The sequence below is a fragment of the Neophocaena asiaeorientalis genome, unplaced genomic scaffold (assembly GCF_003031525.2).
Source record: "Neophocaena asiaeorientalis asiaeorientalis breed wild unplaced genomic scaffold, Neophocaena_asiaeorientalis_V1.1 scaffold629, whole genome shotgun sequence".
NCBI lineage: Eukaryota > Metazoa > Chordata > Mammalia > Artiodactyla > Phocoenidae > Neophocaena > Neophocaena asiaeorientalis.
In genome coordinates, this window is record NW_020175468.1 from 2,739,113 (window position 1) to 2,750,519 (window position 11,407).

The 11,407-nt window shown below is 51.4% G+C and overlaps 2 protein-coding genes across 2 annotated transcripts in view; both read left to right on the forward strand.

The window, feature by feature from the left end:
* Nucleotides 1–1,036, forward strand: part of LOC112415314 (ras-interacting protein 1-like) — a 2,630-nt gene extending 1,594 nt beyond the window's left edge. The window contains exon 4 of the mRNA XM_024768230.1: nucleotides 988–1,036. Within this exon, the coding sequence (XP_024623998.1) occupies nucleotides 988–1,036 (49 nt within the window). The remainder of the gene's footprint in view (nucleotides 1–987) is intronic.
* Nucleotides 1,037–1,496: 460 nt separating this feature from the next.
* LOC112415334 (ras-interacting protein 1) lies at nucleotides 1,497–10,926 on the forward strand. Its single transcript, XM_024768253.1, has 9 exons — nucleotides 1,497–1,852; nucleotides 4,947–5,600; nucleotides 6,306–6,343; nucleotides 6,580–6,731; nucleotides 6,850–6,953; nucleotides 8,345–8,588; nucleotides 8,794–8,966; nucleotides 10,007–10,154; nucleotides 10,727–10,926. The coding sequence occupies exons 1-9, from the start codon at nucleotides 1,718–1,720 to the stop codon at nucleotides 10,924–10,926; spliced, it is 1,848 nt and encodes a 615-aa protein (XP_024624021.1). The 5' UTR covers nucleotides 1,497–1,717.
* The last annotated feature ends 481 nt before the right edge of the window (nucleotides 10,927–11,407 follow it).

An 11,407-nucleotide genomic window follows, 5' to 3' on the forward strand; every position in this document is an offset into this window, starting at 1 on the left:
TCTGGGGGCGGGGCCTGAGGAGGGAATGGGTGGGGCTTGGGCGGAGCCATGGTGGGCGGGGCCTGAGGGACTGTTGGGACAGGATGGCGGGCGCCGGGGGAGGGGTCCGCGGGACGGGGACTGCGCGGGACCTATAGCACTGGGTCTAGGGGAAGGCGGAGGTGGGTCAGGACCTAGGTCAGCCAGATGGCCTAGGCCCGAGGACTTTGCTCTTGGGATAGGTGCAGAGTTGATGGGCGGGGCCTGCGATGCTGGGGCGGGGCCTCGGAATGGAGTAATAGGAAGGCAGAGATATTGCGCGGGGCAGATGAATGGTCCTGATGGCAGATGGCCTCTCAGTAGTAGGCTGAATTGGCTTGTGAGGGGCAGGGCCTATGTGGATGGAAGCTAGAAGGGGGACGCGCTTGGAAGGTGAAGAAATGGGCTATTAGATCAGGGCCTAAGAAAGGGCGGAGCTTCAGAAGGGTGGGCCTTGGACCAGGTGACCTTAGGCTGAGTTGGCTGCAAAGCCTGAGTGGGGGCTTGAGGGTGGTGCACCGGAAATGAAGCGGTATTTGTATTGGCCAACGACCAGGCTACTTGGGGGCCTAGTATTTGAGAAGGCCCGGCCTGGAACAGGAGGTGCACCTGTGATGAAATAACAAAGGAGGGGGCACAGTCTGGCTGGGGTGGGGCTGGGTTCACAAAGATAGTGTCTGCTCAGGGAGCCTTCTCACAGCTTTTCTGTTCCCGAGTCTCCCTTTGAGAGATAGAGTGGTGTAGCAGTTACATTCATGGGCTTTCTTCGCCGGTTAAACCCAGCAAAATCCTAGGCGAAGATTCAATGATATAATGCATATAAAGGGTTTTAGCACAGGGCTTGGCACATAGTAGTTGCTAAATAAAGAATGGCAATTATAACCATCATTGTCTTTTTTTCTTTTCCTTTTTTTTTTTTTTTCCAAAAAGCATTCACTGAACACCTTCTGTGGGCCACACATTATTTAGGGCCCTGGGGGAATACAGTGGGGACATTGACAAGTTCCCGCCCTTCTAGATTTCACAGCCCAGTGAGAAAAACATCAGTTCACTCATTCAGCTCATTTCCACTGGGCACCTACTAGATGCCAGGGCTGTGTGTGACAAAGTTCGGAGTGCCAGTGGTGCCCTTCTCTGCTTCGACTTGGAATGTCAGGGAAGGGTGTTCAAAAGGAGGTGGTTTCTGCTTTCCTTGGCGCAGTATCTTCTCTGTTCTTCGTGAACAATTCTAGTGCCTAGAACAGTGCCTGGCACATAGTAGGGGCTCAAAAAATATTAACTGAAAGAATGAATGAATTTATGAGCTGAAATTACAAGATGGGTAGGAGTCAAGCAGGAAGTGTGTTCCAGGCACAGGGAACAGCATATGCAAAAACCTAAATGTGGGAAGCAGCCTCACCTCTTTGCAGCCAATTGTCTCTTTAGAATCTCTAGCTCTTTCCAGTCTCTGTCTCATCTTTCTCCATCTCTCTCGGCAGGCACGGGCGCCCCCTCGTGGCGGCCACAGAAGAACCGCTCCCGCGCGGCGTCAGGTGGGGCGGCGCTGGCCAGTCCTGGCCCGGGGTCGGGGTCAGGGCCCTCGGCTGGGTCCGGGGGCAAGGAGCGCTCGGAAAACCTGTCCTTGCGGCGCAGCGTATCGGAGCTCAGTCTGCAGGGTCGGAGGCGGCGGCAGCAGGAGCGCAGGCAGCAGGCACTTAGCATGGCCCCAGGGGCAGCCGATGCCCAAATTGGACCTGTAGACCCCGGCGACTTCGATCAATTGACCCAGTGCCTCATCCAGGCCCCCAGCAACCGCCCCTACTTCCTGCTGCTGCAGGGCTACCAGGACGCCCAGGTAAGCGCAACCTGTCCTAACGAGAGAGACCTATGCCCCACCCTTCGGTTGAATGGGCGGCAAAACTACAACTCCCAGAATCCCGTGGGTCGCGTTAGTCTCAGGTATGTTGGAAGGTATGGTCTCAGCCAGGTTCCAGAGTAGGAGATAATATCAGAGAAGAGAATGGGAGTGGTGGAGATAGATGTCGGAGAAGGATTTCACTGGAGGGGCAAGTAGGCGATGATTCATTTCTTTCAAAGTTGGGAGAAAGCAGTGTCTTCCTCCAGGGAGAATGGGAGAGCCCACTTTATTTTATATTTTATTTTATTTTATTTTCCCGCGCTGTGCGACTTGCGGGATCTCAGTTCCCCCTACCAGGGATTGAACCCGGGCCACAGCAGTGAAAGCCCGGTATTCTAACCACTAGTCCATGCCCAGCCGTAACTCCTGGGAGAGCCTATTTTAGAAAGATCTTCTTGGAGGCCTCTTTTTCTTGAGGGAGAGTAATGGAAGAGTATCTTCTGGGGAGGGAGATAATTTGATTGACGCCTGGAATCTTGTTCGGGGTAAGCCTATGTTGTCTTAGGAGGAGTGGATTGAATCGTTTTTTAAAAAATATTTATTTAATTAATTTATTTTTATTTTTGGCGGTCTTGGGTCTTAGTTGCGGCATGCGGGATCTTTTGTTGCGGGCGCGGACTCTTCGTTGCGGTGCAAGGGCTTCTCTCTAGTTGTGTCGCGCGAGCTCCGTACTCTGCAGCACGCGGGCTTAGTTGCCCCGCGGCATGTGGGGTCTTAGTTCCCCGACCAGGGATCGAACCCGAGTCCCCTGCATTGGAAGGCGGATTCTTTACCACTGGACCACCAGGGAAGTCCCTAAATCATTTTTTAAAGTTGATGATTTACTTTGGAACAATTGTGAACATTGTTGATGGGTACAGGTGGTAGTGATACTATTTTACATATCTGAGTGGCAATAGGAGAACTTGTTTGAGTGTTGGGGAACAAGAGAAAGAAAGGATTAGTGGTTGGGGGCCAGTGGTAAGTTATTTCATTAAAGAAATGTAATGTATTATTGGAAATATTCGTGTGTGTGTGTGTGTGTGTGTGTGTGTGTGTGTGTGTGTATGATAATTAGGAGAATCATTCTTATGGTTTTGTCCACCTTTGGGTTAACAATGGTACAGCCAAGCTCAACAGGTACAGTTGGAATCAATGGGAAAGCCCACTCTGGAAGGTGGTGGAGTTTACTGAACAGTTCCATTTTTACTCTCAGAGAGGGATCCATCTGGGTTAGGTCACTTGGCTGTGTATATGGGTGAGAGGTTAAAACTATTCAAAGAACTTGCATTGGAGGAATTCATTCTTCCTTGTTGGGGCAACAGGACAGGGAAAGTTCATTGTAGGAAGGGGTTTGTATATATTATAACAGCCCATTCCTCCAGACAAGGTTGGTGAATAGGAGGCTCTATTTAGGAAAGGTGGTCAAATTGGAAGGATCTATTCTGGGAATATAAGAAAGTACGTTATGGGAAGAGAGGGAAACATTGGAAACATCCATTCTTTCAGATGGGACTCATGAGAAATTTCTTTGTAAGAGGCTTCATTGGAAGTGTCCGTTCCTTGGGAACAGGAGTAAGAGTTTAATCTCTTGTAGAGAGGAATTTCTTTGCATTCATCTATTCATGGGTGTCTGTAATGTGAGAGTTCATGTGAGGTGTAGTGGAAGAATCCCTTCTTGGGTTAAGGAACAAGAGAGCCCATTGTAAAAAGGGGGTTTGGGTATTCAGGATCATTCCATTCCTCCAGACAGGGATGAAAAATAGGAGATTCTACCTTCAGAAGGTGATCAGAAATATGGAAAGATCCCTATTTCTCAAGAGGCAAATGAACCAATACATTGTAGTAAGGAAATTTAGAAATGTGCATTCATGGGGTGGAGGCAGTGGGAGAGAGTTCAGTGTAGGGGGGGGACTTATGGATATCAGGATGACTGTTTTCTCAGACATGAATGGGGAACAGAAGTGTCTACTTTAGGAAGGGGGTCAGACAGAGTGCTTCCATTTTTATAGGATGCAGATGGGAGAGTCATTTTTAGGAAGGGGTCTTCTGGAATGCACCTCTTCATCTGGTGGATGAAATGGGACACTCCATTATAAGAAGAGGGTCTCCTTGAAAACATCTATTTATAAGATGGGGTTACTAGAAGTGCCACTGTATGGAGATCTCCTTGGAGACGTCCTTTTTGGGGATGGGAATATTGAGAGCATCCATTGATGGGAGGGAGAGTGTCTTTGGAATCCTCCATCCTGGGAGTGGGGGGAATAGGTGAGTCCATTGTAGAATTACGGCTCCTTGGAAGTAAATTCATGGGGTGGGAAAAAATGAGAGTCCATTACAGAAAGTGGGTCTCCTTGGAAGTGTACATTCATGGGGTAGAGATAATGGAAGAAACCTTTGTTCAAAGGGGAAGTCTCTTTAAAGGCATCCTTGCTTTGGGAATATTGAGAGAAACTATTATTGGAAGGGGAAATGTCTTTGAAAGCCTCCATCACAGGGGTGGAATGATGAGCAAGTGGGGACTGGGGTAGGGAAATGGGAGAGTTCCTAGGAGAAAGAAGGTTTCCTTGGGAAGGTCCATTCTTAGAGAGTGAGGGTAGTGGGACAGTCCATTTTAGTAATGGAGATGTGGTGTCCTTGGAAGCACCCATTCTTTGGGCTGGATGTTATGGGAGAATCCACTGTAGGAAGGGATTGGCTTGAAGGAGTCCATTCAGAGGAGGTGAGAAGATGGGAGAATCCATTGGAAAAAGATCTCCCGGGAAGCATCCATTCTTTGAGGGAGGGAAATGGTAGAGCCCATGTCAAGAAAGGGGTTTCCTCGTATCCAGTCTTCAGGATGGATGTTATGGGACAGTTCACCATAGGAAGTGCCTTTGAAGAGTCCACTCATGGGAGGTCGGAGGTAATTGGTGAGTCCTTTGGGATCCCAGGAGATCTCCTTGGAAGTGCTCATTCAAGGGATCTGGTCAACTGTGGGTAAGGGATTTCCTCAGAAGCATCCAGTCCTCGTGGAGTGGTGTCCTTTAGTGCATCTTCACTTTCCCTCCAGGACTTCGTGGTGTATGTGATGACTCGGGAGCAGCACGTGTTCGGCCGGGGTGGGAACTCCTCGGCCCGCGGTGGGTCCCCAGCCCCGTATGTAGACACCTTTCTCAACGCCCCGGACATCCTGCCGCGTCACTGCACAGTGCGCGCAGGTCCTGAGCCCCCGGCGATGGTGCGCCCATCCCGGGGAGCCCCGGTCACGCACAATGGGTGCCTCCTGCTGCGGGAGACCGAGCTGCATCCGGGCGACCTGCTGGGGCTTGGTGACCACTTCCTGTTCATGTACAAGGACCCCCGCGCTGGGGGCGCGGGGCCAGCGAGGCCTCCGTGGCTGCCCGCACGCCCCGGGGCCACACCGCCGGGCCCCGGCTGGGCTTTCTCTTGCCGCCTGTGTGGCCGTGGCCTGCAGGAGCGTGGTGAGGCACTGGCGGCCTACCTGGACGGCCGCGAGCCCGTGCTGCGCTTTCGGCCGCGCGAGGAAGAGGCGCTGCTGGGTGAGATCGTGCGTGCCGCGGCCGCCGGCGCCGGGGACCTGCCGCCCCTGGGGCCCGCCACGCTGCTGGCGCTGTGTGTGCAGCACTCAGCTCGGGAGCTGGAGCTGGGCCACCTGCCGCGCCTGCTGGGCCGCCTGGCCCGTCTCATCAAGGAGGCTGTCTGGGTGAGCACTGCCAACCTGCGTCCAGTCCCATCTGCGCCCCAAGTCCTTTCCCGAGCCTCCTCTAGCCACCTCCAACCTTAGTTCCGTAGTTGGGCAGGACAAAACTACATCTCCCAGGATACCTCAGGAGGGGGCTTGGGCTATTAAGCAAGGGGCCCCAAGGGATGCTGGGAGTTGTGGATTAATCCACAGGGCTTTAAGAGAAGACAGTACAGTAGTACCTATCTTTGCAGCCGGGGGATATTGGAAGAAACCATCCTGGGAGATGGGGTAGGGGAAGAGATCCCTGAAGGTTGGAGCCGTAGTGGGCGAGACCATTCTTGGAGGCGAGTGAGAACAAACACACTGGACCAGCAGATGGATCTGCCAGGGAGAAGCCATTCAGAGTTGGGGGTGGGGGAGGCGGGGAAAGTTCCATCCTATTGAGCTGGGGCCTAGTAAGAGGAAAGGTTTAGGAGGTTTTTTTTGAATAGGGGGAAACTCCATTTGAGCAGAAGTAGACCTAAAGGGAGACAGACCACCCTTAATCATAGGTGTGTGTGTTTTAAACTGTAAGAAGAGGATTGACTATTCTGAAGCTTGAGAATCAGAGTCCATTTGAAAATTGGGGAGAGTCTCTTGTCAAAAAGGAAAACTCAGGGCATTAACTCATAGACCTCTCTTCCTCGTCCACCTCACCTTAATTCTGATCTTACTGTTCCACAGGAAAAGATTAAGGAAATTGGAGACCGTCAGCCAGAAAAGTAAGAGAAACTCTGGGGAGAACGGTCTAGAGTGATGTGGGGGTCAGCATTCGCAGCCAGTTCTGTGTTCACATTTCCATGCATGTTTTAGTGCAAGCTTCTTGGGGACTCAACTGTTCTAGTTGTGAAATGAGGGTTGGACTCTGACCCCAGTTAGACCCAGATCTCGGGGCTTGGACATATTTGGCAGGGGGGGGAATTGGGCAAGGATTACAAGTCTCTTCCCCTTTTCCCAGCCACCCTGAGGGGGTTCCTGAGGTGCCCTTGACCCCTGAGGCTGTGTCTGTGGAGTTGCGGCCACTCATGCTATGGATGGCCAACACCACGGAGCTGCTGAGCTTTGTGCAGGAGAAGGTGCTAGAGATGGAGAAGGAGGCCGACCAGGAGGGTGAGCTCTGACCCAGGCCCATGCTTGTCCAAGCCTCCTGCCGTTGCCTGCACCTGGGGACCTGGGCTTCTGCCTGGCAGCCTCTGGTTCTCCCTCTCACTCCTATGCCTGTCCTCAGACCCACAGCTCTGCAATGACTTGGAATTGTGTGACGAGGCTATGGCCCTCCTGGATGAGGTCATCATGTGTACCTTCCAGCAGTCTGTCTACTACCTCACCAAGGTTGGCCTTGATCCCTGCTTCCTGTTTGGTATAGCATCACTTCCTGTTTGAACTACATCACATGAACTACATCTGGTGTCACTTCTTATTTGACCTAGCAACATTTCCTGCTTCTGACATCACTTCCCATGTCCCAGCCCCTCCCCCACCTCGCACTTTACTGTTCTGGTACCAGTTCCTGTTTGAGCTTACATCACTTCCTGCCTTCCTGACTTCTCTTCCTGTCTCTGCAACTATCCCCTCCTCATAGGCTGACTTCACTGCCTGGTTATATCACTGTTACCACTTTCTCAAGCTACTGTTTTCTAAGTCCACTGTTAAGTCACTGATAAGTTACATAGATAGATAGATAGATAGATGGATAGATAAATATAGATCAAATAATACTAGGCACTGTCATTTAAGTTAAACCTCTTTATTCAGGCCTCACTTTCTGTGTTTGCTGGCCTCACTTCCTATAGCTTTGAATTCATTCCCTTTTCTGAGCCACAAGCCTTTTTCTCCCTGGAGTGCCCATCCTGTAGGGCCTGCTTCCTGCCCCAGTCCCCCGCCACCACTCTTTTTTTTTTTTTTAATATTTATTTATTTGGTTGTGCTGGGCCTTAGTTGCGGCATGTGAACTCTTAGTTGCAGCACACATGTGGGATCTAGTTCCCTGACCAGGGATTGAACCTGGGCCCCCTGCATTGGGAGCATGGAGTCTTATCCACTGTGCCACCAGGGAAGTCCCACCACCCGCACTCTTGAACTTAATATTGCTTCTTGGAATTCTCAGGGTTTCTGTCTTATGTTGGGCCTCATTCCTTATCTGTAGAATGAAAGGGGATATTTTGGGACAGGTAGTCTCTATGTTCCTTGAGCAGCCTTGATTTGTGAAGCCCTTTCCTCCTAGGCTTCACTTCCTGTACATCCCTGCCAAGTGTGGTTTTATTTCTTCTTTGGCTCTGACCTCATTTCCTGTCCTTGGCCTGATCTCACTTTCCACTGGCTACCTGCCACCCCACTCCCACTTCCTGACTCTCCATTCTTTTCCTTTCCTTCGGGAATTCTGGATAAATAATTCTTTGATTGAAGGGAGCCTCTTTTTTCAATGTCCTTTGTCCTCCTTGAGCTGTCTCTGTTGAGAACTACATCAGAGGTGGTCTTAAAATACCCAAGACACTTCTGGAAAGCCTTTCTTAAACTTGAAGTATCCCAGGCCTGATGAATGCTAGGAACCTATCTGGAAAGTAGGATTTTGCTCATGGAGACCTTTGGGATGTTGAAGGTAGAATGGACTACAATTCCCAGAAGCCTTTGGTGGCGCTCCCCAGTACCTTCATACTCTACTACCCTGAAGCTTCCAGGGAGTTGTAGTCCGATCCCTTGTTTGCATCTCTGTGTCTCCTCAGACTCTGTATTCAACGCTGCCTGCTCTCCTGGATAGTAACCCTTTCACAGCTGGGGCAGAGCTGCCGGGGCCTGGAGCCGAGCTGGGGGCCATGCCTCCAGGGTTGAGACCTACCCTGGGCGTGTTTCAAGCTGCCCTGGAACTGACCAGCCAGTGCGAGCTGCACCCAGACCTTGTGTCTCAGACTTTCGGCTACTTGTTCTTCTTCTCCAATGCATCCCTTCTCAACTCGCTGATGGAACGAGGTGAGGGTTGGTCTGGAAAGGGTCCAGGAAGCAGAGACAGGAGCCACTGAGACCTGCATCAGTTAAGGCACATCAGAGGCTCAGGCCTCATCTTTAGGGACTATGGAGAGGAAGCTCCAGATCCCAAGCTGAAGAATAGGAAAGGTCTGGGAGGCAGGAGGGCAGAGTCCGTGCACCCATTGCTTCTCACACCCTTCCCCCACAGGTCAAGGCCGACCTTTCTATCAATGGTCCCGAGCTGTCCAAATCCGAACCAACCTGGACCTTGTCTTGGACTGGCTGCAGGGGGCTGGGCTGGGTGACATTGCCACTGAGTTCTTCCGGAAACTCTCCATAGCTGTGAACCTGCTCTGTGTGCCTCGCACCTCCCTGCTCAAGGTGACTCCTGACCCCTGACCTCTGAGTCCCCAATCCCACTCATCCATCCTCTGTATTCAGCTTACCCTTGGGTCTCCCCTTGGGCTCCATGTTATCCCCAGTCCCAGTTCAGACACCATGGGTGAGGCATCAGCAGCTAGAAGGAAGCCAGCCACATAAATGTCCAAGTTTGGCTGCATTTGAATCCCAGTTGGACTTATTAATAATAGTTTCCAGGGTCCCCTCCCTCAGACATGCTGATTCAGGAAGTCTGGTATGGGACCAAGGAATGTGACGTTTAAAACATTCATTGAACGTAAACCACATGCCAGATACTGTGTTTAGCCCTTCTCACTGAATGCTGACTAAGCCTCGTGAAGTAGGTTATTAATTGACAATTTTGTTCAGACAAAGAAACTGAGAATCAGGCAGGCTAGGTCACTTGATTTCATTTATTTACTTTTATTTATCAAACTTTTACAGAGCATTTAATAAGCACCAGTCAGAGTTCTGTGTACTTTACAATCTTGCCATATTAAATCGTCCTAACAACGCTGTTAGGTAGTTCCTGTTCTCCCCCAATTTACAGGTGAGGAAACTGAGGCACAGGGTTTGCGAGAAGGTAATGAGTAGCCTGGGACTTTTGAACCCAGGCAATCTGGGTTGAGTTTCTTGTTTTAACCACAGTGATGATTCTGTTGCCTAGATCTAGGTTAGGTACAGAAATTTTCAGTTACAAAAGGTAGCCACAGTAGAATAATGAACACCTATGCACACAGTAACATAAACTAATGGTCAGTTTTGTTTCTTCTCCACCCCTGCCTACTCCTACCTACTCATGTATTCCAAAGCAAATCACATTTTTCTTTTTTAAAGCTGAGAGTATGCCCTTTCCCACTATCACTTTGGTGACAACCACGTCTCACAGTACCTGGAAGACATTGCACAGACATCACTGTCTACCCACTACATCCATGCCCTCTTCTATGGAGGGCCTTCCACTTAGGATTTCTCAGCTGCCCCATAATGACCGTGGATTTTTCACCTCATCTTCCCACCAGGCTTCATGGAGCAGCCTACGAACTGACCACCCCACGCTGACCCCTGCTCAGCTCCACCATCTGCTCAGCCACTACCAGCTGGGTCCTGGCCGCGGGCCTCCACCTGCCTGGGATCCTCCCCCTGCAGAGCGAGATGCTGTGGACACAGGTGAGGAGAAATAGGGACGGAGGCATTGGGGCTGTCAGCTTTCTTCTGTCCTCAGGACCTAGGGATCCATAGCCCCAACTCCTTCCTCCTGGTCCAAGATTCTGGACCCCTATCCCTCTCCTGCCCCGGGATCTAAGTGCTGGATCCCAGGATACAGTATTCTCCCCCAGGATACAGGAGTTCAAGCCCCCAGCTCCTTATTCTTTTCGCAGCGGTTCAGGTCCCCAGCCTCTTTCCCCCTCTTTCCCTCTTTCCTCCTCACCTAGGGGGCCGAGTTCCAGGCCCCTCCACTCTAAGGAATCTGTACAACGAAGTTCCCAGTCCTTCCTCCCTAATGGACCCAAGAACCCAACTATATCGCCCGTTTCCCAGGCAACGGTGGCCTTTCATAGTCTGAACTACAGCTCCCATGATGCTTGGGGACTCCCAAGAGTCGCGTTTGAGGGGACCCTGCTCCAGTAGTTGCCGGGGTTTTTTTCCTTTCTTCGGGCGTGACGCAGTCTCGGCTATCCCCGACACTGCTGCCTCACGCCCATTTTCAGAATTTAACTCCGACTTCTTCGGTCTCATAGGGGACATCTTCGAAAGTTTCTCCTCCCATCCTCCCCTCATCCTGCCCTTGGGCAGCTCGCGCCTCAGCCTCACTGGTCCGGTGACGGACGACGCCCTGCACCGTGAACTGCGCAGGCTCCGCCGCCTCCTCTGGGATCTTGAGCAGCAGGAACTGCCGGCCAATCACCGCCACGGACCTCCTGTGGCCACGCCTCCTTGAAAACCAATAGCAAACGAGCGCGCGAACCTTGAAAATTCATCGGCCTCTCTAGAGTCTAGAGCCGGTCTGAGCGCAGAGCTTTCTGGGAGTTGTAGTTTTTCCCCGCGTGGAATGCTGGGAGTTTGAGTTTTGGGGTAGTAGAGGATGGGACCGTGGGAAGATGGGTTTGGGAATTTGAGTGCCAGGAACAATAAAGGTATCTGTGGTATTGGCAATGCCTCTATTGTTAAGACTCGGGAGCGGTAGTGATGATTTTCTGTGGAATAAGGCATCAGGGCCCTTGCCTGGAGCATTGGGCTCCTGCCGAATCCTCCGTGATATTTATAGCCACGGCCTCAGCTTGCCCTCTTGCATGTAATCCAATCCAGGAGCACTGTGGCCTCCCACGCACCTCAGGACAGAGCCCTAAACTTGTTCTGCCAAAGATCACGCCCTCAGTCCTGCCAGTGGGAAATAACCAGCGCTCCCTTCGACCTTACAT

Excerpts from the sequence above, each read along its gene's own strand:
- LOC112415334 (XM_024768253.1), top strand. The coding sequence starts at position 1,718 with ATGGCCCCAGGGGCAGCCGATGCCCAAATTGGACCTGTAGACCCCGGC. Across the intron at positions 6,732-6,849 it reads GAAGGAGGCCGACCAGGAGG|ACCCACAGCTCTGCAATGAC; the intron begins GTGAGCTCTGAC and ends GCCTGTCCTCAG. Across the intron at positions 8,967-10,006 it reads CTCGCACCTCCCTGCTCAAG|GCTTCATGGAGCAGCCTACG; the intron begins GTGACTCCTGAC and ends TCTTCCCACCAG.